The 23,061-nt window shown below is 50.1% G+C and overlaps 1 protein-coding gene across 6 annotated transcripts in view; it reads left to right on the top strand.

Moving 5' to 3' along the window:
* The window catches only part of LOC134352848 (MAP/microtubule affinity-regulating kinase 4-like), a 255,135-nt gene that overhangs the window by 206,616 nt on the left and 25,458 nt on the right, over nt 1-23,061 (top strand). For all 6 annotated transcript variants that reach the window (XM_063060350.1, XM_063060355.1, XM_063060349.1 and 3 more), the window contains exon 15: nt 22,378-22,635. In XM_063060350.1, the coding sequence (XP_062916420.1) occupies nt 22,378-22,635 (258 nt within the window). The remainder of the gene's footprint in view (nt 1-22,377; nt 22,636-23,061) is intronic.

Genomic DNA, 23,061 nt, shown 5'->3' with positions numbered 1-23,061 from the left:
ATTAACCCATTCCCTGTTGTACAGTCACACTGATTAACCACATTCCTGTTGTACAGTCAGAACAACTAACCCCATCCCTGTTGTACAGTCACAACGATTAACCCCATCCCTGTTGTACAGTCACACTGATTAACCCCATCCCTGTTGTACAGTCAGAACAACTATCCCCGTCACTGTTGTACAGTCACAACGATTAACCCCGTCCCTGTTGTACAGTCACAGCGATTAACCCCATCCCTGTTGTACAGTCACAGCGATTAACCCCATCCCTGTTGTACAGTCACACTGATTAACCCCATCCCTGTTGTACGGTCAGAACAACTATCCCCGTCACTGTTGTACAGTCACAGCGATTAACCCCGTCCCTGTTGTATAGTCACAGCGATTAACCACATTCCTGTTGTACAGTCACACTGATTAACCCATTCCCTGTTGTACAGTCACACTGACTAACCCCGTCCCTGTTGTACAGTCAGAACAACTAACCCCGTCCCTGTTGTACAGTCACAACGATTAACCCCGTCCCTGTTGTACAGTCACACTGATTAACCCCATCCCTGTTGTACAGTCACACTGATTAACCACATTCCTGTTGTAAAATCACAACGATTAACCCATTCCCTGTTGTACAGTCACACTGACTAACCCCGTCCCTGTTGTACGGTCAGAACAACTATCCCCGTCACTGTTGTACAGTCACAGCGATTAACCCCGTCCCTGTTGTACAGTCACAGCGATTAACCACATTCCTGTTATACAGTCACACTGATTAACCCCATCCCTGTTGTACAGTCACACTGATTAACCACATTCCTGTTGTAAAATCACAACGATTAACCCATTCCCTGTTGTACAGTCACACTCATTAACCACATTCCTGTTGTAAAATCACAACGATTAACCCCATCCCTGTTGTACGGTCAGAACAACTATCCCCATCCCTGTTGTACAGTCACAGCGATTAACCCCATCCCTGTTGTACAGTCACAGCGATTAACCACATTCCTGTTGTAAAATCACAACGATTAACCCATTCCCTGTTGTACAGTCACACTGACTAACCCTGTCCCTGTTGTACAGTCAGAACAACTAACCCCGTCCCTGTTGTACAGTCACAATGATTAACCCCATCCCTGTTGTACAGTCACACTGATTAACCCCATTCCTGTTGTACGGTCAGAACAACTAACCCCGTCACTGTTGTACAGTCACAGCGATTAACCCCGTCCCTGTTGTACAGTCACAGCGATTAACCCCATCCCTGTTGTACAGTCACACTGATTAACCCCATCCCTGTTGTACGGTCAGAACAACTATCCCCGTCACTATTGTACAGTCACAGCGATTAACCCCGTCCCTGTTGTACAGTCACAGCGATTAACCACATTCCTGTTGTACAGTCACACTGATTAACCCATTCCCTGTTGTACAGTCACACTGACTAACCCCGTCCCTGTTGTACAGTCAGAACAACTAACCCAGTCCCTGTTGTACAGTCACAACGATTAACCCCGTCCCTGTTGTACAGTCACAGCGATTAACCACATTCCTGTTGTACAGTCACACTGATTAACCACATCCCTGTTGTACAGTCACACTGATTAACCACATTCCTGTTGTAAAATCACAACGATTAACCCATTCCCTGTTGTACAGTCACACTGACTAACTCCGTCCCTGTTGTACAGTCACAGCGATTAACCCCGTCCCTGTTGTACAGTCACAGCGATTAACCCCATCCCTGTTGTACAGTCACACTGATTAACCCCATCCCTGTTGTACAGTCACACTGATTAACCACATTCCTGTTGTAAAATCACAAGGATTAACCCATTCCCTGTTGTACAGTCACACTGATTAACCCCATCCCTGTTGTACGGTCAGAACAACTAACCCCATCCCTGTTGTACAGTCACAACGATTAACCCCATCCCTGTTGTACAGTCACACTGATTAACCCCATCCCTGTTGTACGGTCAGAAGAACTAACCCAGTCACTGTTGTACAGTCACAGCGATTAACCCCGTCCCTGTTGTACAGTCACAGCGATTAACCCCGTCCCTGTTGTACAGTCACAGCGATTAACCCCATCCCTGTTGTACAGTCACACTGATTAACCCCATCCCTGTTGTACAGTCACACTGATTAACCACATTCCTGTTGTAAAATCACAAGGATTAACCCATTCCCTGTTGTACAGTCACACTGATTAACCCCATCCCTGTTGTACAGTCAGAACAACTAACCCCATCCCTGTTGTACAGTCACAACGATTAATCCCATCCCTGTTGTACAGTCACACTGATTAACCCCATCCCTGTTGTACGGTCAGAACAACTAACCCCGTCACTGTTGTACAGTCACAGCGATTAACCCCGTCCCTGTTGTGCAGTCACAGCGATTAACCCCATCCCTGTTGTACAGTCACACTGATTAACCCCATCCCTGTTGTACGGTCAGAACAACTATCCCCATCATTGTTGTACAGTCACAGCGATTAACCCCGTCCCTGTTGTACAGTCAGAACAACTAACCCCATTCCTGTTGTACAGTCACACTGATTAACCCCATCCCTGTTGTACAGTCACACTGATTAACCACATTCCTGTTGTAAAATCACAACGATTAACCCATTCCCTGTTGTACAGTCACACTGACTAACCCCGTCCCTGTTGTACAGTCACAGCGATTAACCCCATCCCTGTTGTACAGTCACACTGACTAACCCCGTCCCTGTTGTACAGTCAGAACAACTAACCCCGTCCCTGTTGTACAGTCACAACGATTAACCCCGTCCCTGTTGTACAGTCACAACGATTAACCCCATCCCTGTTGTACAGTCACAGCAATTAGCCCCGTCCCTGTTGTACAGTCACACTGATTCACCACATTCCTGTTGTACAGTCACACTGATTAACCACATTCCCGTTGTAAAATCACAACGATTAACCCATTCCCTGTTGTACAGTCACACTGACTAACCCCGTCCCTGTTGTACGGTCAGAACAACTATCCCCATCTCTGTTGTACAGTCACAGCGATTAACCCCGTCCCTGTTGTACAGTCACAGCGATTAACCACATTCCTGTTGTACAGTCACACTGATTAACCCATTCCCTGTTGTACAGTCACACTGACTAACCCCGTCCCTGTTGTACAGTCAGAACAACTAACCCCGTCCCTGTTGTACAGTCACAACGATTAACCCCGTCCCTGTTGTAAAGTCACAGCGATTAACCCCGTCCCTGTTGTACAGTCACAGCGATTAACCACATTCCTGTTGTACAGTCACACTGATTAACCCCATCCCTGTTGTACAGTCACACTGATTAACCACATTCCTGTTGTAAAATCACAACGATTAACCCATTCCCTGTTGTACAGTCACACTGACTAACCCCGCCCCTGTTGTACGGTCAGAACAACTATCCCCGTCACTGTTGTACAGTCACAGCGATTAACCCCGTCCCTGTTGTACAGTCACAGCGATTAACCCCGTCCCTGTTTTACAGTCACAGCGATTAACCCCATCCCTATTGTACAGTCACACTGATTAACCCCATCCCTGTTGTACGGTCAGAACAACTAACCCCGTCCCTGTTGTACAGTCACAGCGATTAACCCTGTCCCTGTTGTACAGTCACAGCGATTAACCCCATCCCTGTTGTACAGTCACACTGATTAACCCCATCCCTGTTGTACGGTCAGAACAACTATCCCCGTCACTGTTGTACAGTCACAGCGATTAACCCCGTCCCTGTTGTACAGTCACAGCGATTAACCACATTCCTGTTGTACAGTCACACTGATTAAACCATTCCCTGTTGTACAGTCACACTGACTAACCCCGTCCCTGTTGTTCAGTCAGAACAACTAACCCCGTCCCTGTTGTACAGTCACAACGATTAACCCCGTCCCTGTTGTACAGTCACAGCGATTAACCCCGTCCCTGTTGTACAGTCACAGCGATTAACCACATTCCTGTTGTACAGTCACACTGATTAACCCCATCCCTGTTGTACAGTCACACTGATTAACCACATTCCTGTTGTAAAATCTCAACGATTAACCCATTCCCTGTTGTACAGTCACACTGACTAACCCCGTCCCTGTTGTACGGTCAGAACAACTATTCCCGTCACTGTTGTACAGTCACAGCGATTAACCCCGTCCCTGTTGTACAGTCACAGTGATTAACCCCGTCCCTGTTGTACAGTCACAGTGATTAACCCCGTCCCTGTTGTACAGTCACAGCGATTAACCACATTCCTGTTGTACCGTCACACTGATTAACTCCATCCCTTTTGTACAGTCACACTGATTAACCACATTCCTGTTGTAAAATCACAACGATTAACCCATTCCCTGTTGTACAGTCACACTGACTAACCCCGTCCCTGTTGTACAGTCACAGCGATTAACCCCATCCCTGTTGTACAGTCACACTGACTAACCCCGTCCCTGTTGTACAGTCACACTGATTAACCACTTTCCTGTTGTAAAATCACAATGATTAACCCATTCCCTGTTGTACAGTCACACTGACTAACCCCGTCCCTGTTGTACAGTCAGAACAACTAACCCCGTCCCTGTTGTACAGTCACAACAATTAACCCCGTCCCTGTTCTACAGTCACAACGATTAACCCCATCCCTGTTGTACGGTCAGAACAACTATCCCCGTCACTGTTGTACAGTCACAGCGATTAACCCCGTCCCTGTTGTACAGTCACAGCGATTAACCACATTCCTGTTGTACAGTCACACTGATTAAACCATTCCCTGTTGTACAGTCACACTGACTAACCCCGTCCCTGTTGTTCAGTCAGAACAACTAACCCCGTCCCTGTTGTACAGTCACAACGATTAACCCCGTCCCTGTTGTACAGTCACAGCGATTAACCCCGTCCCTGTTGTACAGTCACAGCGATTAACCACATTCCTGTTGTACAGTCACACTGATTAACCCCATCCCTGTTGTACAGTCACACTGATTAACCACATTCCTGTTGTAAAATCTCAACGATTAACCCATTCCCTGTTGTACAGTCACACTGACTAACCCCGTCCCTGTTGTACGGTCAGAACAACTATCCCCGTCACTGTTGTACAGTCACAGCGATTAACCCCGTCCCTGTTGTACAGTCACAGTGATTAACCCCGTCCCTGTTGTACAGTCACAGTGATTAACCCCGTCCCTGTTGTACAGTCACAGCGATTAACCACATTCCTGTTGTACCGTCACACTGATTAACTCCATCCCTTTTGTACAGTCACACTGATTAACCACATTCCTGTTGTAAAATCACAACGATTAACCCATTCCCTGTTGTACAGTCACACTGACTAACCCCGTCCCTGTTGTACAGTCACAGCGATTAACCCCATCCCTGTTGTACAGTCACACTGACTAACCCCGTCCCTGTTGTACAGTCACACTGATTAACCACTTTCCTGTTGTAAAATCACAATGATTAACCCATTCCCTGTTGTACAGTCACACTGACTAACCCCGTCCCTGTTGTACAGTCAGAACAACTAACCCCGTCCCTGTTGTACAGTCACAACAATTAACCCCGTCCCTGTTCTACAGTCACAACGATTAACCCCATCCCTGTTGTACAGTCACAGTGATTAACCACATTCCTGTTATACAGTCACACTGATTAACCACGTTCCTGTTGGAAAATCACAACGATTAACCCATTCCCTGTTGTACAGTCATACTGACTAACCCCGTCCCTGTTGTACGGTCCCACTGACTAACCCTGTCCCTGTTGTACGGTCGTGACGATTAACCCCGTCCCTGTTGTACGGTCCCACTGACTAACCCTGTCCCTGTTGTACGGTCCCCCTGACTAACCCTGTCCCTGTTGTACGGTTGTGGCGATTAACCCTGTCCCTGTTGTACGGTCCCCCTGACTAACCCTGTCCCTGTTGTACGGTCCCACTGACTAACCCCGACCCTGTTGTACGGTCCCCCTGACTAACCCTGTCCCTGTTGTACGGTCCCACTGACTAACCCCGTCCCTGTTGTACGGTCCCACTGACTAAACCCGTCCCTGTTGTACGGTCCCACTGACTAACCCCGACCCTGTTGTACGGTCCCCCTGACTAACCCCGTCCCTGTTGTACGGTCCCCCTGACTAACCCCGTCCCTGTTGTACGGTCCCCCTGACTAACCCTGTCCCTGTTGTACGGTCCCCCTGACTAACCCTGTCCCTGTTGTACGGTCCCACTGACTAACCCCGACCCTGTTGTACGGTCCCACTGACTAAACCCGTCCCTGTTGTACGGTGGCGGCGATGAACCCCATCCCTGTGGTACGGTCGCGACGATTAACCCCGTCCCTGTTGTACGGTCGTGACGATTAACCCCGTCCCTGTTGTACGGTCGCGACGATTAACCCCGTCCCTGTTGTACGGTCCCACTGACTAACCCTGTCCCTGTTGTACGGTCCCCCTGACTAACCCTGTCCCTGTTGTACGGTCCCACTGACTAAACCCGTCCCTGTTGTACGGTCCCACTGACTAACCCCGACCCTGTTGTACGGTCCCCCTTACTAACCCCGACCCTGTTGTACGGTCCCCCTGACTAACCCCGTCCCTGTCGTACGGTCCCCCTGACTAACCCCGTCCCTGTCGTACGGTCCCCCTGACTAACCCTGTCCCTGTCGTACGGTCCCCCTGACTAACCCTGTCCCTGTTGTACGGTCCCCCTGACTAACCCTGTCCCTGTTGTACGGTCCCACTGACTAACCCTGTCCCTGTTGTACGGTCCCACTGACTAACCCCGTCCCTGTTGTACGGTGGCGGCGATGAACCCCATCCCTGTGGTACGGTCGCGACGATTAACCCCGTCCCTGTTGTACGGTCGTGACGATTAACCCCGTCCCTGTTGTACGGTCCCACTGACTAACCCTGTCCCTGTTGTACGGTCCCCCTGACTAACCCTGTCCCTGTTGTACGGTCCCACTGACTAACCCCGTCCCTGTGGTACGGTGGCGACGATGAACCCCATCCCTGTGGTACGGTCGTGACGATTAACCCTGTCCCTGTTGTACGGTCGTGACGATTAACCCCGTGCCTGTTGTACGGTGGCGGCGATGAACCCCATCTCAGTGGTACGGTCGTGACGATTAACCCCGTCCCTGTGGTACGGTCGTGACGATTAACCCCGTCCCTGTTGTACGGTCCCCCTAACTAACCCCGTGCCTGTTGTACGGTCCCCCTGACTAACCCCGTCCCTGTTGTACGGTCCCCCTGATTAACCCCGTCCCTGTTGTACGGTCCCCCTGACTAACCCCGTCCCTGTTGTACGGTCCCACTGACTAACCCCGTCCCTGTTGTACGGTCCCCCTGACTAACCCCGTCCATGTTGTACGGTCCCACTGACTAACCCCGTCCCTGTTGTACGGTCCCCCTGACTAACCCCGTCCCTGTTGTACGGTCCCCCTGACTAACCCCGTCCCTGTTGTACGGTCCCACTGACTAACCCCGTCCCTGTTGTACGGTCCCCCTGACTAACCCCGTCCCTGTTGTACGGTCCCACTGACTAACCCCGTCCCTGTTGTACGGTCCCCCTGACTAACCCCGTCCCTGTTGTACGGTCCCACTGACTAACCCCGTCCCTGTTGTACGGTGGCGGCGATGAACCCCATCCCTGTGGTACGGTCGCGACGATTAACCCCGTCCCTGTTGTACGGTCATGACGATTAACCCCGTCCCTGATGTACGGTCGCGACGATTAACCCCGTCCCTGTTGTACGGTCCCACTGACTAACCCTGTCCCTGTTGTACGGTCCCCCTGACTAACCCTGTCCCTGTTGTACGGTCGTGACGATTAACCCCATCCCTGTGGTACGGTCCCCCTGACTAACCCCGTCCCTGTTGTACGGTCCCCCTGACTAACCCTGTCCCTGTTGTACGGTCCCACTGACTAACCCCGACCCTGTTGTACGGTCCCACTGACTAACCCTGTCCCTGTTGTACGGTCCCCCTGACTAACCCCGTCCCTGTTGTACGGTCACCCTGACTAACCCTGTCCCTGTTGTACGGTCCCCCTGACTAACCCTGTCCCTGTTGTACGGTCCCACTGACTAACCCCGACCCTGTTGTACGGTCCCACTGACTAACCCTGTCCCTGTTGTACGGTCCCACTGACTAACCCCGTCCCTGTTGTACGGTGGCGGCGATGAACCCCATCCCTGTGGTACGGTCGCGACGATTAACCCCGTCCCTGTTGTACGGTCGTGACGATTAACCCCGTCCCTGTTGTACGGTCGCGACGATTAACCCCGTCCCTGTTGTACGGTCCCACTGACTAACCCTGTCCCTGTTGTACGGTCCCCCTGACTAACCCTGTCCCTGTTGTACGGTCCCACTGACTAAACCCGTCCCTGTTGTACGGTCCCACTGACTAACCCCGACCCTGTTGTACGGTCACCCTGACTAACCCTGTCCCTGTTGTACGGTCCCCCTGACTAACCCTGTCCCTGTTGTACGGTCCCCCTGACTAACCCTGTCCCTGTTGTACGGTCCCACTGACTAACCCCGACCCTGTTGTACGGTCCCACTGACTAACCCTGTCCCTGTTGTACGGTCCCACTGACTAACCCCGTCCCTGTTGTACGGTGGCGGCGATGAACCCCATCCCTGTGGTACGGTCGCGACGATTAACCCCGTCCCTGTTGTACGGTCGTGACGATTAACCCCGTCCCTGTTGTACGGTCGCGACGATTAACCCCGTCCCTGTTGTACGGTCCCACTGACTAACCCTGTCCCTGTTGTACGGTCCCCCTGACTAACCCTGTCCCTGTTGTACGGTCCCACTGACTAAACCTGTCCCTGTTGTACGGTCCCCCTGACTAACCCCGACCCTGTTGTACGGTCCCCCTGACTAACCCCGTCCCTGTTGTACGGTCCCCCTGACTAACCCCGTCCCTGTTGTACGGTCCCCCTGACTAACCCTGTCCCTGTTGTACGGTCCCCCTGACTAACCCTGTCCCTGTTGTACGGTCCCACTGACTAACCCCGTCCCTGTGGTACGGTGGCGACGATGAACCCCGTCCCTGTGGTACGGTCGTGACGATTAACCCTGTCCCTGTTGTACGGTCGTGACGATTAACCCCGTGCCTGTTGTACGGTGGCAGCGATGAACCCCATCCCTGTGGTACGGTCGTGACGATTAACCCCGTCCCTGTTGTACGGTGGCAGCGATGAACCCCATCCCTGTGGTACGGTCGTGACGATTAACCCCGTCCCTGTGGTACGGTCGTGACGATTAACCCCGTCCCTGTTGTACGGTCCCCCTGACTAACCCCGTGCCTGTTGTACGGTCCCCCTGACTAACCCCGTCCCTGTTGTACGGTCCCCCTGATTAACCCCGTCCCTGTTGTACGGTCCCCCTGACTAACCCCGTCCCTGTTGTACGGTCCCACTGACTAACCCCGTCCCTGTTGTACGGTCCCCCTGACTAACCCCGTCCCTGTTGTACGGTCCCCCTGACTAACCCCGTCCCTGTTGTACGGTCCCCCTGACTAACCCCGTCCCTGTTGTACGGTCGCGACGATTAACCCCGTCCCTGTTGTACGGTCCCACTGACTAACCCTGTCCCTGTTGTACGGTCCCCCTGACTAACCCTGTCCCTGTTGTACGGTCGTGACGATTAACCCCGTCCCTGTTGTACGGTCCCCCTGACTAACCCCGTCCCTGTTGTACGGTCCCACTGACTAACCCCGACCCTGTTGTACGGTCCCACTGACTAACCCTGTCCCTGTTGTACGGTCCCCCTGACTAACCCCGTCCCTGTTGTACGGTCCCACTGACTAACCCCGTCCCTGTTGTACGGTGGCGGCGATGAACCCCATCCCTGTGGTACGGTCGCGACGATTAACCCCGTCCCTGTTGTACGGTCGTGACGATTAACCCCGTCCCTGTTGTACGGTCGCGACGATTAACCCCGTCCCTGTTGTACGGTCCCACTGACTAACCCTGTCCCTGTTGTACGGTCCCCCTGACTAACCCTGTCCCTGTTGTACGGTCGTGACGATTAACCCCGTCCCTGTTGTACGGTCGTGACAATTAACCCTGTCCCTGTTGTACGGTCCCCCTGACTAACCCTGTCCCTGTTGTACGGTCCCACTGACTAACCCCGTCCCTGTGGTACGGTGGCGACGATGAACCCCATCCCTGTGGTACGGTCGTGACAATTAACCCTGTCCCTGTCGTACGGTCGTGGCGATTAACCCCGTCCCTGTGGTACGGTCGTGACGATTAACCCCGTCCCTATGGTACGGTCGTGACGATTAACCCCGTGCCTGTTGTACGGTCCCCCTGACTAACCCTGTCCCTGTTGTACGGTCCCCCTGACTAACCCTGTCCCTCTTGTACGGTCCCACTGACTAACCCCGTCCCTGTTGTACGGTCCCCCTGACTAACCCCGTCCCTGTTGTACGGTCCCACTGACTAACCCCGTCCCTGTTGTACTGTCCCCCTGACTAACCCCGTCCCTGTTGTACGGTCCCCCTGACTAACCCCGTCCCTGTTGTACGGTCCCACTGACTAACCCCGTCCCTGTTGTACGGTGACGGCGATGAACCCCATCCCTGTGGTACGGTCGCGACGATTAACCCCGTCCCTGTTGTACGGTCGTGACGATTAACCCCGTCCCTGTTGTACGGTCGCGACGATTAACCCCGTCCCTGTTGTACGGTCCCACTGACTAACCCTGTCCCTGTTGTACGGTCCCCCTGACTAACCCTGTCCCTGTTGTACGGTCCCACTGACTAAACCCGTCCCTGTTGTACGGTCCCACTGACTAACCCCGACCCTGTTGTACGGTCACCCTGACTAACCCTGTCCCTGTTGTACGGTCCCCCTGACTAACCCTGTCCCTGTTGTACGGTCCCACTGACTAACCCCGACCCTGTTGTACGGTCCCACTGACTAACCCTGTCCCTGTTGTACGGTCCCACTGACTAACCCCGTCCCTGTTGTACGGTGGCGGCGATGAACCCCATCCCTGTGGTACGGTCGCGACGATTAACCCCGTCCCTGTTGTACGGTCGCGACGATTAACCCCGTCCCTGTTGTACGGTCGCGACGATTAACCCCGTCCCTGTTGTACGGTCCCACTGACTAACCCTGTCCCTGTTGTACGGTCCCCCTGACTAACCCTGTCCCTGTTGTACGGTCCCACTGACTAAACCTGTCCCTGTTGTACGGTCCCCCTGACTAACCCCGACCCTGTTGTACGGTCCCCCTGACTAACCCCGTCCCTGTTGTACGGTCCCCCTGACTAACCCCGTCCCTGTTGTACGGTCCCCCTGACTAACCCTGTCCCTGTTGTACGGTCCCCCTGACTAACCCTGTCCCTGTTGTACGGTCCCACTGACTAACCCCGTCCCTGTGGTACGGTGGCGACGATGAACCCCGTCCCTGTGGTACGGTCGTGACGATTAACCCTGTCCCTGTTGTACGGTCGTGACGATTAACCCCGTGCCTGTTGTACGGTGGCAGCGATGAACCCCATCCCTGTGGTACGGTCGTGACGATTAACCCCGTCCCTGTTGTACGGTGGCAGCGATGAACCCCATCCCTGTGGTACGGTCGTGACGATTAACCCCGTCCCTGTGGTACGGTCGTGACGATTAACCCCGTCCCTGTTGTACGGTCCCCCTGACTAACCCCGTGCCTGTTGTACGGTCCCCCTGACTAACCCCGTCCCTGTTGTACGGTCCCCCTGATTAACCCCGTCCCTGTTGTACGGTCCCCCTGACTAACCCCGTCCCTGTTGTACGGTCCCACTGACTAACCCCGTCCCTGTTGTACGGTCCCCCTGACTAACCCCGTCCCTGTTGTACGGTCCCCCTGACTAACCCCGTCCCTGTTGTACGGTCCCACTGACTAACCCTGTCCCTGTTGTACGGTCCCCCTGACTAACCCTGTCCCTGTTGTACGGTCGTGACGATTAACCCCGTCCCTGTTGTACGGTCCCCCTGACTAACCCCGTCCCTGTTGTACGGTCCCACTGACTAACCCCGACCCTGTTGTACGGTCCCACTGACTAACCCTGTCCCTGTTGTACGGTCCCCCTGACTAACCCCGTCCCTGTTGTACGGTCCCACTGACTAACCCCGTCCCTGTTGTACGGTGGCGGCGATGAACCCCATCCCTGTGGTACGGTCGCGACGATTAACCCCGTCCCTGTTGTACGGTCGTGACGATTAACCCCGTCCCTGTTGTACGGTCGCGACGATTAACCCCGTCCCTGTTGTACGGTCCCACTGACTAACCCTGTCCCTGTTGTACGGTCCCCCTGACTAACCCTGTCCCTGTTGTACGGTCGTGACGATTAACCCCGTCCCTGTTGTACGGTCGTGACAATTAACCCTGTCCCTGTTGTACGGTCCCCCTGACTAACCCTGTCCCTGTTGTACGGTCCCACTGACTAACCCCGTCCCTGTGGTACGGTGGCGACGATGAACCCCATCCCTGTGGTACGGTCGTGACAATTAACCCTGTCCCTGTCGTACGGTCGTGGCGATTAACCCCGTCCCTGTGGTACGGTCGTGACGATTAACCCCGTCCCTATGGTACGGTCGTGACGATTAACCCCGTGCCTGTTGTACGGTCCCCCTGACTAACCCTGTCCCTGTTGTACGGTCCCCCTGACTAACCCTGTCCCTCTTGTACGGTCCCACTGACTAACCCCGTCCCTGTTGTACGGTCCCCCTGACTAACCCCGTCCCTGTTGTACGGTCCCACTGACTAACCCCGTCCCTGTTGTACTGTCCCCCTGACTAACCCCGTCCCTGTTGTACGGTCCCCCTGACTAACCCCGTCCCTGTTGTACGGTCCCACTGACTAACCCCGTCCCTGTTGTACGGTGACGGCGATGAACCCCATCCCTGTGGTACGGTCGCGGCGATTAACCCCGTCCCTGTTGTACGGTCATGACGATTAACCCCGTCCCTGTTGTACGGTCGCGACGATTAACCCCGTCCCTGTTGTACGGTCCCACTGACTAACCCTGTCCCTGTTGTACCGTCCCACTGACTAACCCTGTCCCTGTTGTACGGTCCCACTGACTAACCCTGTCCCTGTGGTACGGTGGCGACGATGAACCCCGTCCCCATTGTACAGTCGCAATGATTAACCCCATCCCTGCTCTGTTGTGTGTTGTACAGTCTCACTAATTAACCCCGTCTGTGCTGTGTGGTCTATTGTACAGTCGCACTGATTAAGTCCATCCCTATTTTGTGTGGTATGTTCTACAGTGTTAGCTTTTAAAACTTATCCCTGTTGTGTTGTGCCTTCAAACAGCTTAACCCCAATCTTTCTTTGTTGTGTTTTGTAGGATTACACTAAATAATCCCTTCACTGCTGAGTGTGCTGTTTCAGGCAATCACACTGTGACTGCCTCTCCCCCTGCTGACTGTAGTGTGTTCTACAATTGCAGTGTGACCGACCCTAACACAGCTGGGTGTACGGTGTTTTACAGTCGCACTGTGACTGCCCTCACCCTAATGAGTGTACTGTGTTCTATAATTTTAATCTTACTGACGGTCACCTTGCAGAATTGTGTCTGTTGTACAATCGCAGTGTGACTGACCACCCTTGTGAGTGTAGTGTTGTTCAATCACTCTTTGACCCTCACCCTGCTGAGTGTAGTCTGTTGTACAGTCACACTGAGACTGACTGTCATGCTGCTAACTGTAGTGTTCTGCAATCACAATGTGACTAACCTTCACCCTGATCCAAGTAGTGTGTTGTAACTGACACTTACCCCGCTGAGCTTCGTGTGTTGTACAATCACATGAGATTAACCCACACCCTGCTGAGTGTAGACTGTTACACAATCACAATGTGACTGGCACTCACCCTGATCCAAGTAGTGTGTTGTAACTGACACTTACCCCGCTGAGCTTCGTGTGTTGTACAATCACATGAGATTAACCCACACCCTGCTGAGTGTAGACTGTTACACAATCACAATGTGACTGGCACTCACCCTGATCCAAGTAGTGTGTTGTAACTGACACTTACCCCGCTGAGCTTCGTGTGTTGTACAATCACATGAGATTAACCCACACCCTGCTGAGTGTAGACTGTTACACAATCACAATGTGACTAACCTTCACCCTGATCCAAGTAGTGTGTTGTAACTGACACTTACCCCGCTGAGCTTCGTGTGTTGTACAATCACATGAGATTAACCCACACCCTGCTGAGTGTAGACTGTTACACAATCACAATGTGACTAACCTTCACCCTGATCCAAGTAGTGTGTTGTAACTGACACTTACCCCGCTGAGCTTCGTGTGTTGTACAATCACATGAGATTAACCCACACCCTGCTGAGTGTAGACTGTTACACAATCACAATGTGACTAACCTTCACCCTGATCCAAGTAGTGTGTTGTAACTGACACTTACCCCGCTGAGCTTCGTGTGTTGTACAATCACATGAGATTAACCCACACCCTGCTGAGTGTAGACTGTTACACAATCACAATGTGACTGGCACTCACCCTGATGAGTGTAGTTTGTCGTACAATCGTAATGTGTCTAATCTCCACCCTGCTGAGTATAGACTGCTGTACAAATGTAATGTGACCTACCCTCACTCTGCTGAATACAGTGGTGTCCAAACAATCTATGACTGACCCTCACCACGCTGAGTGTGGTGTGTAGTGTAATGTGATTAACCCTCACCTGGCACAGTGTAGTGCGTCATACAATCACAATCTGACTAACCCTCACCCTGCTGTGTGCAATGTGTTGTGTAATCAAAATGCGACAATCTTACCCTACTGTGTACAGTGTATTCTACAGTCAAATGTGACAATCCTCAGCCAGCTGTATGCAATGTGTGGTACAATCACAATGTGTTGTACTACAATCGCACTGTGACTAATCCTCACCCTGCCAAGTGTAATCTGTTGTGAAATAACTAGGTGACAAAGGGTTACTCTATCTGCTGAGAGCTGTATGTCAAACAATCACTATGAGACTGACCCTGACCTTGCTGAGTGTAGTTTGTTGTACAATTGCAATGTGACTAACCCTTACTCTGCCGAGTATAGTGTGTTGTGAAATAACAATGTGACTAATGCTCACCTGGTTGAATGTAGTGTGTTGTATATTCGCAATGCAACAACCCTCATGCTGCTGGTGTAGTGTGTTGTACAATTGTAATATGACTGTCCCTCATCATGTTGCGTGTAGTGTGTGACTAAATCTCAACTTGCTCATTGTAGTGTAGTGTACAGTCTCAATCTGACTAACCCTCACCCTGCTTAGTATAGTGTGTTGTAAAATTGCAATCTGACAGTTCCTCAACCTGCTGAGCAAAACGTGTTTTACAATCACAATGAAACTAACCCTCACCCTGCTGTGTTAGGGTGTTGTATAACTGTAATGCGACAACCCTTATCATGCTAAGTGTAGTGTGCTGTACAATTGCAATGTGAATAACCTATTGCAAGGTGTGGTGTGTTGTACAATCACACTATGACTGACACTCACCCTGTTGAGTGATGTGAGTTATGTAATTGCCATGTGAATTGCTGAGTGTTGCGTGTCATACAGCCACTTTATAACTGACCCTCACCCTGTTGATTGTAGTGTGCTATACAATTGCAATCTGATGAACTGGCTGAGTGCAGTGTTTTATTCAGGCACGATATGACAACCCTTACCCTGCTTAGTGTAGTGTTGTAGAATTACAGTGTGACTGTCCCTCACCATGCTGAGTTTTATGTGTTGTACAATCACTATATGACCAACCCTCACACTGCTGATAGTAGTGTGTTTTACAATCACAATCGAACCAACCCTCACCTGACTGGGTGTAGTGTGTTGTACAGTCGCAAGTTGAGAAACCTTCACACTTCTGTGTGTCGTCTGTCATACAATCACAATATGACTAAGTCTCATCCTGCCGAGTGTACTGTATTTTATTATCACAATGTAACTAAGCCTCACTGCTGAGTGTGGGGTGTTGTACAATCACAATCTGACTATCAGTCATACTGCTGAATGTGGTGTGCCATACAATCGCAATGTGATTAAGCATCACCCTGCTGAGTGTAGTAAATTGGACAATCGCAATGACGCTAGCCCTCTTCCAGCTTAAGTGTCGTGTGTTGTACAATCGCAATGTTACAAACCATCATCCTGCAGAGTGTGCTGTGATGTAGAATCACAATGTGACTCACACTCATCCTGCAAAGTTTCGTCTGTTGTACAATCACAATGTGACTATTCTTCACCCTGCTGAGTGTAGTGTGTTGTACAATCACAATGCAACTAATCTTCACCCTGCAGATTATAATATGTTATACTATCACAATGTCACCATTCCTTACCTTGCTGAGTACAGTGTGTTGTACAGTCACAGTGTGACTAACTCTCAACCTAAAAGTTGCTGGTGAATGCAGCAGGCCAGGAAGTTGACTGAAATATCGACTGTACCTCTTCCTAGAGATGCTGCCTGGCCTGCTGCGTTCACCAGCAACTTTTATATGTGTTGCTTGAAATTCCAGCATCTGCAGATTCCCTCATGTTAACTCTCAACCTGCTGAGTGTAGTCTGTTGTACAATCATAAAGTGACAAACCCTCACCCTGTTTGGTGTAGTATGTTTACAATCACAATGCAACTAACTGTCACCCATCTGAGTGTAGTCTGTTGTACAATGGCAATGTTTCAAATCCTCGCCCTGTTGAAAGTAGTGTGTTACACAGTCGCAATGTGAACAATCCTCACCCTGCTGAGTATAGTATTGTACAATCACAATGTGACTGACCTTCACCCCGCTGAGTATAGTGTGTTCTACAATCGCAATGTGACTGTGCAGCACCCTGCTGTGTGAGGTGTGTTGTACATTTGCAATGTGACCAGCCCTCACCCTGCTGAGTATAGTGCATTGTGCAATTCCAATGTGGCTAACCCTTATGCTGCTGAGTGTAGTATGTTATACAATCAAAATGTGACTGCCCCGCCCCTTCTCTGTGTCTGTAGTGTGCTGTACAATCACAATGTGAATGAACCTCACCCTGCTGTGTGTAGTGTGTTGTACAAGCACAATGTGACTGAACCTCACCCTGCTGACTGTAGTTTTTCCTGCAATCACAATGTGACTAGTCCTCACCCTGCTGAGTGTAGTGTGTCGTGGACAAACCCTCACTCTGAGTGCAGTGAGTTGTACAATCGTGACGTGACAGTCCCCTACCCTACTTTATGTAGTGTGTTGTACAAACCTCATCATGCTGAGTATGGTGTGTTGTAAAATCACAAAGTAACTAACCCTCACCATGCTGAATGTAGTGTGTTGTACAGTCGCAATGTAATGATGCAATGTAATTGTGTGTTGTACAATGGCAATATGACTGACACTCACCTTGCTGTGTTGTACAGCCTCAATGTGATAAACCCTCACCTGGCTGAGTGTAGTGTATTCTACAATGTCATTGTGACTGGGCCTCACCCTGCTGAGTGCAGTGTGCTCTACAATCACCATATAACTGTCTCTCACCCTGCTGAATGTAGTGTTGTACAGTCACAATGTGACTAACTTTCACCCTGTTCAGTGTAGTGTGTTGTACAGTTGCAATATGACAGACCCTCACCCTGTTGAGTGTAGTGTGTCACACAATTGAAATGTCACAAACCCTCGCCCTGCTCTGTGTGGTGTATTATACATTCACAATTTGTCTAACCCTGACACTGCTAACTGTGGAGTCTTGTACAGTTACAATGTGACCAACCCTCACCTGCTGAATGTACTGTGTTGTACAATCTCAGATGACTGACTCACACCCTCCTGTGTGACATGTTGTAAAATTGCAGTCTGACCTACGGTCACCCTACTGACAGTGGTGTGTTGTACAGTAGCAATGTGACTAAGCATCGCCCTGCTGAGTGTAGTGTATTCTATAATCACAATGTGACTGACACTCACCCTGCTGAGTGTGTTGTGTTGTACAATCACAGGGAAACTGACACCCGCTATGCTGAGTGTAGTTTATTCTGCAATTGCAATGTGACTAACCCTCACTGCTGAGTGTAGTCTGTTCTATAATCACAATGTGACAAATCATTGCCCTACTGATCGTAGTGTATTATACAATCACAATGAGACTAACCCTCACCCTGTAGAGTATAGAGTGTTACAATCACTGTGTGACTAACCTTCATCTGGTGAGTGTAGTGCATTGTACAATCATAGTGTCACTGACACTTTCCCTACTGACACTTACCCTATTGTGCTTATGATCACAATGTGACTAACTTTCACCCTGTTGAGTGCAGTGTGTTGTATAATTACAATCTGACTGATCTCACCCTGCTGAGTGTAATCTGTTCTACGATTGCAATGTGACTAACCCTACCTTGCTGACTGTGGTGTGTTGTACAATCACACTGTGACTGACCCTCAGACTGCTGACTTTAGTGTGTTTTCCAATCAAAACATGACTAACCCTCTCCATGATGAGTGTCACCTGTTGTTCAAGCGCAGTGTGACTAACCGTCACTCTGTTGCATGTAGTCTGTTGTAAAATTGAAATAGTACTGACCCTCACCTTGCTCAGTGTAGTGTGTTGTACAATCACAGTCTAACTTTCACCCTGCTTAGTGCAGTGTGTTGTACAATGTCAATGTTTCTTCTCCTCACCTTGTAGGATGTAGTGTTACACAATCACAATGAGACTAACCCTCGACATGCTGAATGTAGTGTAGTACAATCGCAATGTGACTAATGCGTCATGCTGAGCGTAGAGTATTGTACAATCGCAATATGATTAAACCTCACCCTTCTGAGTGTAGTCTGTTGTACAAACAATACGCGACAAACTCTCACCCTGCTGAATGTCGTGTGTTGTACAGCAGCAATTTGATTGAACCCCACCCTGCTGAGTGTAGTGGGTTGTACATTCACAATGTAACTCACCTGCACACTACTGGGTGTTGTGTGTTATACAATCAAAATGTGACTGCCCCTCGTGTTGCTGAGTGTAGTCTGTTACACAATCAAAGTATAACTAACTCTCACACTGATGAGCGTTGTGTCTTCTGCAATGGCAAAGTGATTGACCCTCACCATGCTGAGTGTAGTATGTTGTACAATCATAATCTGACTGACCATCACCCTGCTGAGTGTAGTATGTTGTACAGTCATAATCTAACTGACCCTCACACTGCTGAGTGTAGTATGTTGTACAGTCATAATCTAACTGACCCTCACATTGCTGAGTGCAGTACATTGTACAGTCATAATCTGACTGACCCTCACACTGAGTGTAGTATGTTGTACAGTCATAATCTGACTGACCATCACCCTGCTGAGTGTAGTATGTTGTACAGTCATAATCTAACTGACCCTCACACTGCTGAGTGTAGTATGTTGTACAGTCATAATCTAACTGACCCTCACATTGCTGAGTGCAGTACATTGTACAGTCATAATCTGACTGACCCTCACACTGAGTGTAGTATGTTGTACAGTCATAATCTGACTGACCATCACCCTGCTGAGTGTAGTATGTTGTACAGTCATAATCTAACTGACCCTCACACTGCTGAGTGTAGTATGTTGTACAGTCATAATCTAACTGACCCTCACATTGCTGAGTGCAGTACATTGTACAGTCATAATCTGACTGACCCTCACACTGAGTGTAGTATGTTGTACAGTCATAATCTGACTGACCCTCACCACTGAGTGTAGTATGTTGTACAGTCGTAATCTGACTGACCCTCACACTGCTGTCTGTGGTGTATAGAACAGTAGCAACATGATTAAGCTTCACCCTGTAGAACAACTGCATTGTAACCAGTGCTCAGCCTGATGATTGCAGTGTGGTGTACAATCACAATGCTGAGTGTCATGTGTTGTATAATCAGATTGTGACTAACCTTACCTTGTTGACTGTAGCGTTGTAACCCTGATCCTGCTGAATGTAGTCTATCCTACAACCAAAATGTGGCTAAATCTCTCCCTGCAGACTGTATTGTGTTATACAATCACAATGTCACAGACCTTCATCCTGTTGAGTGTAGTGTGTTTACATTTGAATTGTGACTAACCCTTACCCATTGATTGTGATGTGTTGTACAATTGCAATGTCACTAAACCTCACCTTTCTGAGTGTAGTGTATTGTACAATGTCAATGTGACAAACTGTTACCCTGCTGAGTGTAGTGTGTTCTACAATCATAATCTGATTAAACCTCATTCTGCTGAGTGTAGTGTGTTGTATAATCACAATGTGACCAACCTTTCCCCATGCCGAGTCTGTTGCGACGTACAAACGAAATCTGACTTGCCCTCACCCTGCTGGGTGTCGTGTCTTCTACAATCAAAATGTAACTGACCTTCACCCTGCTGAGTGGTATGTGTTGTAGACTTGCAAAGTGACTTGGCCTGTACCTGCTGAGCGTAGTCTGTTATACAATCACAATCTGAGTCATTCTCACAATGCTGAGTGTAGCCTGATATGCAATCATAATCTGACTAACCCTTAAGCTACTGAGTGTAGTGTGTTGTACAAACACAATATGACTAATCCTCACCCTGCTGAGTGAAGTCTGATATACAAAGTGCGACTAACCCTCACAGTAGTGAGTGTCGTCTGTTGTACAATCGCAATATGACAAACCCTCACCCTACTGAGTGTAGTATGTTCTGTAATCACAATGTGACTAACCATCACCCAGCTGAGTGTAGTGTGTTGTACAATCATAATGCAACTAACTTTCACCCTGTTCAGTATAGTGTGATATACAATCACAATTGAATGATTCTCATACTGTTGACTCTGGTGTGTAGTATAATCACAGTGTGATTAAACCTGCTCAGTATTGTGTGGTGTAAAATCACAGTGTGACTGACTCTTGCCCTCTTCTGTGTTTAGTTGTACAATCATAATGTGACTAACTTAACCCTGCTGAATGTAGAGTTGTACAATTGCAATGTGACTAACTGTAACCCCGTTGAATGTGTTGTGTTATACAATCACAATGTGACTTGCCCTCACCCTGATAACAGTAGTATGTTGTATAATCACAATATGACTCACCCTCACCCTGTTGAATGTACTGTGTTCTACAAACACAATTTGACTAAACCGGACCCTGCTAATTGTGGTGTGTTATACAAGCGCAATGTGACTGACCCTCATCCTGCTGAGTGCAGTGTGTTGTACAATTGCAATATGACTAAGCCCTCATGTTGAACGAATTGTGACTCTGACTATTCTGCCAACCCCTCCTCAGCTGCATCGACTGTGTCTGTACAGTCGCACAGTGATTAACCTTTACTTTGTTAAATATATTGTGTGATCAACCATACTGTAATTAACTTCTAACTTCCTGAATATAGTGTTTTGTATAGTCATACTGCAATTAGCCCTTTCTCTGTTGAATGCAGTGTGTTGTACAGTGATTAACTCTTGCTAAATGGAGTGTGTGTGTACAGTCACACTGTGATTAACTCTTAAGGCCAATTTATACTTGTGCGTCAAATCGACACCATAGGTACGGCGTAGCTGTGTACCCTACACCATACCCTACGCCGTAGCCTGATGCACACCTCCCCAAAAATGTAACTACACGTCGTGGCGACGCAGACCACAACAACTGTGATTGGTCCGCTTGGTAGTATCGCATTTCCTCCTACACTGCAGTAGCTTCCCATTGGGCGACTGAAGGGCAAGGAAGGAACTCTGGCCGCAATGCTTTCCATAAAGCTTTACAGACCAACGAAATTATGGGGGACCCTGTGCTTGATGCCAGTTTGTAGCTAGCTGCTACAGCCTGTTGACTTCCACCTAAAGCTAAAACTCGAATGGTGATTGCCAGTCTCAGAGTATACTGTGCGTACACGGATGTGAAATAAGTGGTTGGAGATGATAAACCAAATTGTCAAATCCACCTGCTGACATCTGAAAATATTTGAAATGCATTTCCTCGTCATTGTCTCTCAGTGGCCGGACAAGCACAGAAAATTCACTATCCTTCAGTTTCAGTCGCCATTGTTTGAAGTTTGAGTTTCTTCGTGTTGAGGTTCAACATAAAGAAACTCAACACAGTGGCATAGAAACCCCACCACCAACTAGCATTTTGGCTGTGAATTGCAGAGCAACGCAGACACACCAACACACAAGATTAAATGCTCACAACGGCGTAGCCCACTTGCGTAGGCTACGGCGTAAGCTGGTACGCAGAAGTATAAATCAGCCTTTACCCTGTGAATGGTGTACTCCCAGGGCTAACCCTCAGCATCCCAGGTAGGAAGTGGTTTTGCCTGGGCTCCTCTGGTCTCCACACCCTCGGGCAGTGAGTAAAGCGACTGTGCTGTCTGCCCTCTTCCAGCTCAGCGGTTCCCCGTGCCACACCGGCCTCGCCTTCCACCCACAGCATCGCCACCTCCACCGACCGCACCCGCTTCCCACGGGGGACCTCCAGCCGCAGCACCTTCCACGGGGGTCAGCTCCGCGAACGGCGAGGGGGGGCGCAGAATGGCTCGCCCACCTCGCCCACCCATCCTGCCGACGCCACGCCGCTGCCCCAGAGCCGCAGCCGAGCCTCCTCCAACCTGTTCTCCAAGCTCACCTCCAAGCTGACCAGGAGGTAAGAGGGTGGAGGGTACTGGGGAGGGTCAAGCCCCTGGGACAACCACCTCCACTTCTTTCACACCCCCCCCAAGTGAAAGGGGCACAGCATTTTGGTAGGAGGAGGAAGGGTGGGCTGGGGGAGCGGGTGCACTGTGTACCTTGAGGTCTTCTCATCCCTGAGGGAGTGAGGTGACCCTGCCTTCCAATCTACCTCTGTCTCCATGCAGGAGGAGGCTGTGCCTCCAGCCTCCAGCAGGGAAGAGCCCAGCGTTACCCGGACAGAGTAGTGGGTGGGCAGAAGGCAGGATTATCAAGACCAAGACCGTGGTATAAAAATGGGTTGGGGTAGGGTTGGTGTCGAGATGGGTGCTCAAAGTTCGGGATAGAATGAATGGGCTGAATGGTGTGTCACCCTGCTGTGTGTCTCTCTCTATGACTAAAG

Source organism: Mobula hypostoma, chromosome 10, assembly GCF_963921235.1.
Source record: "Mobula hypostoma chromosome 10, sMobHyp1.1, whole genome shotgun sequence".
In the NCBI taxonomy this organism is placed as follows: domain Eukaryota; kingdom Metazoa; phylum Chordata; class Chondrichthyes; order Myliobatiformes; family Myliobatidae; genus Mobula; species Mobula hypostoma.
Note: the sequence above shows the minus strand (reverse complement) of the source record. Positions and strands in the feature narration are given on the sequence as shown.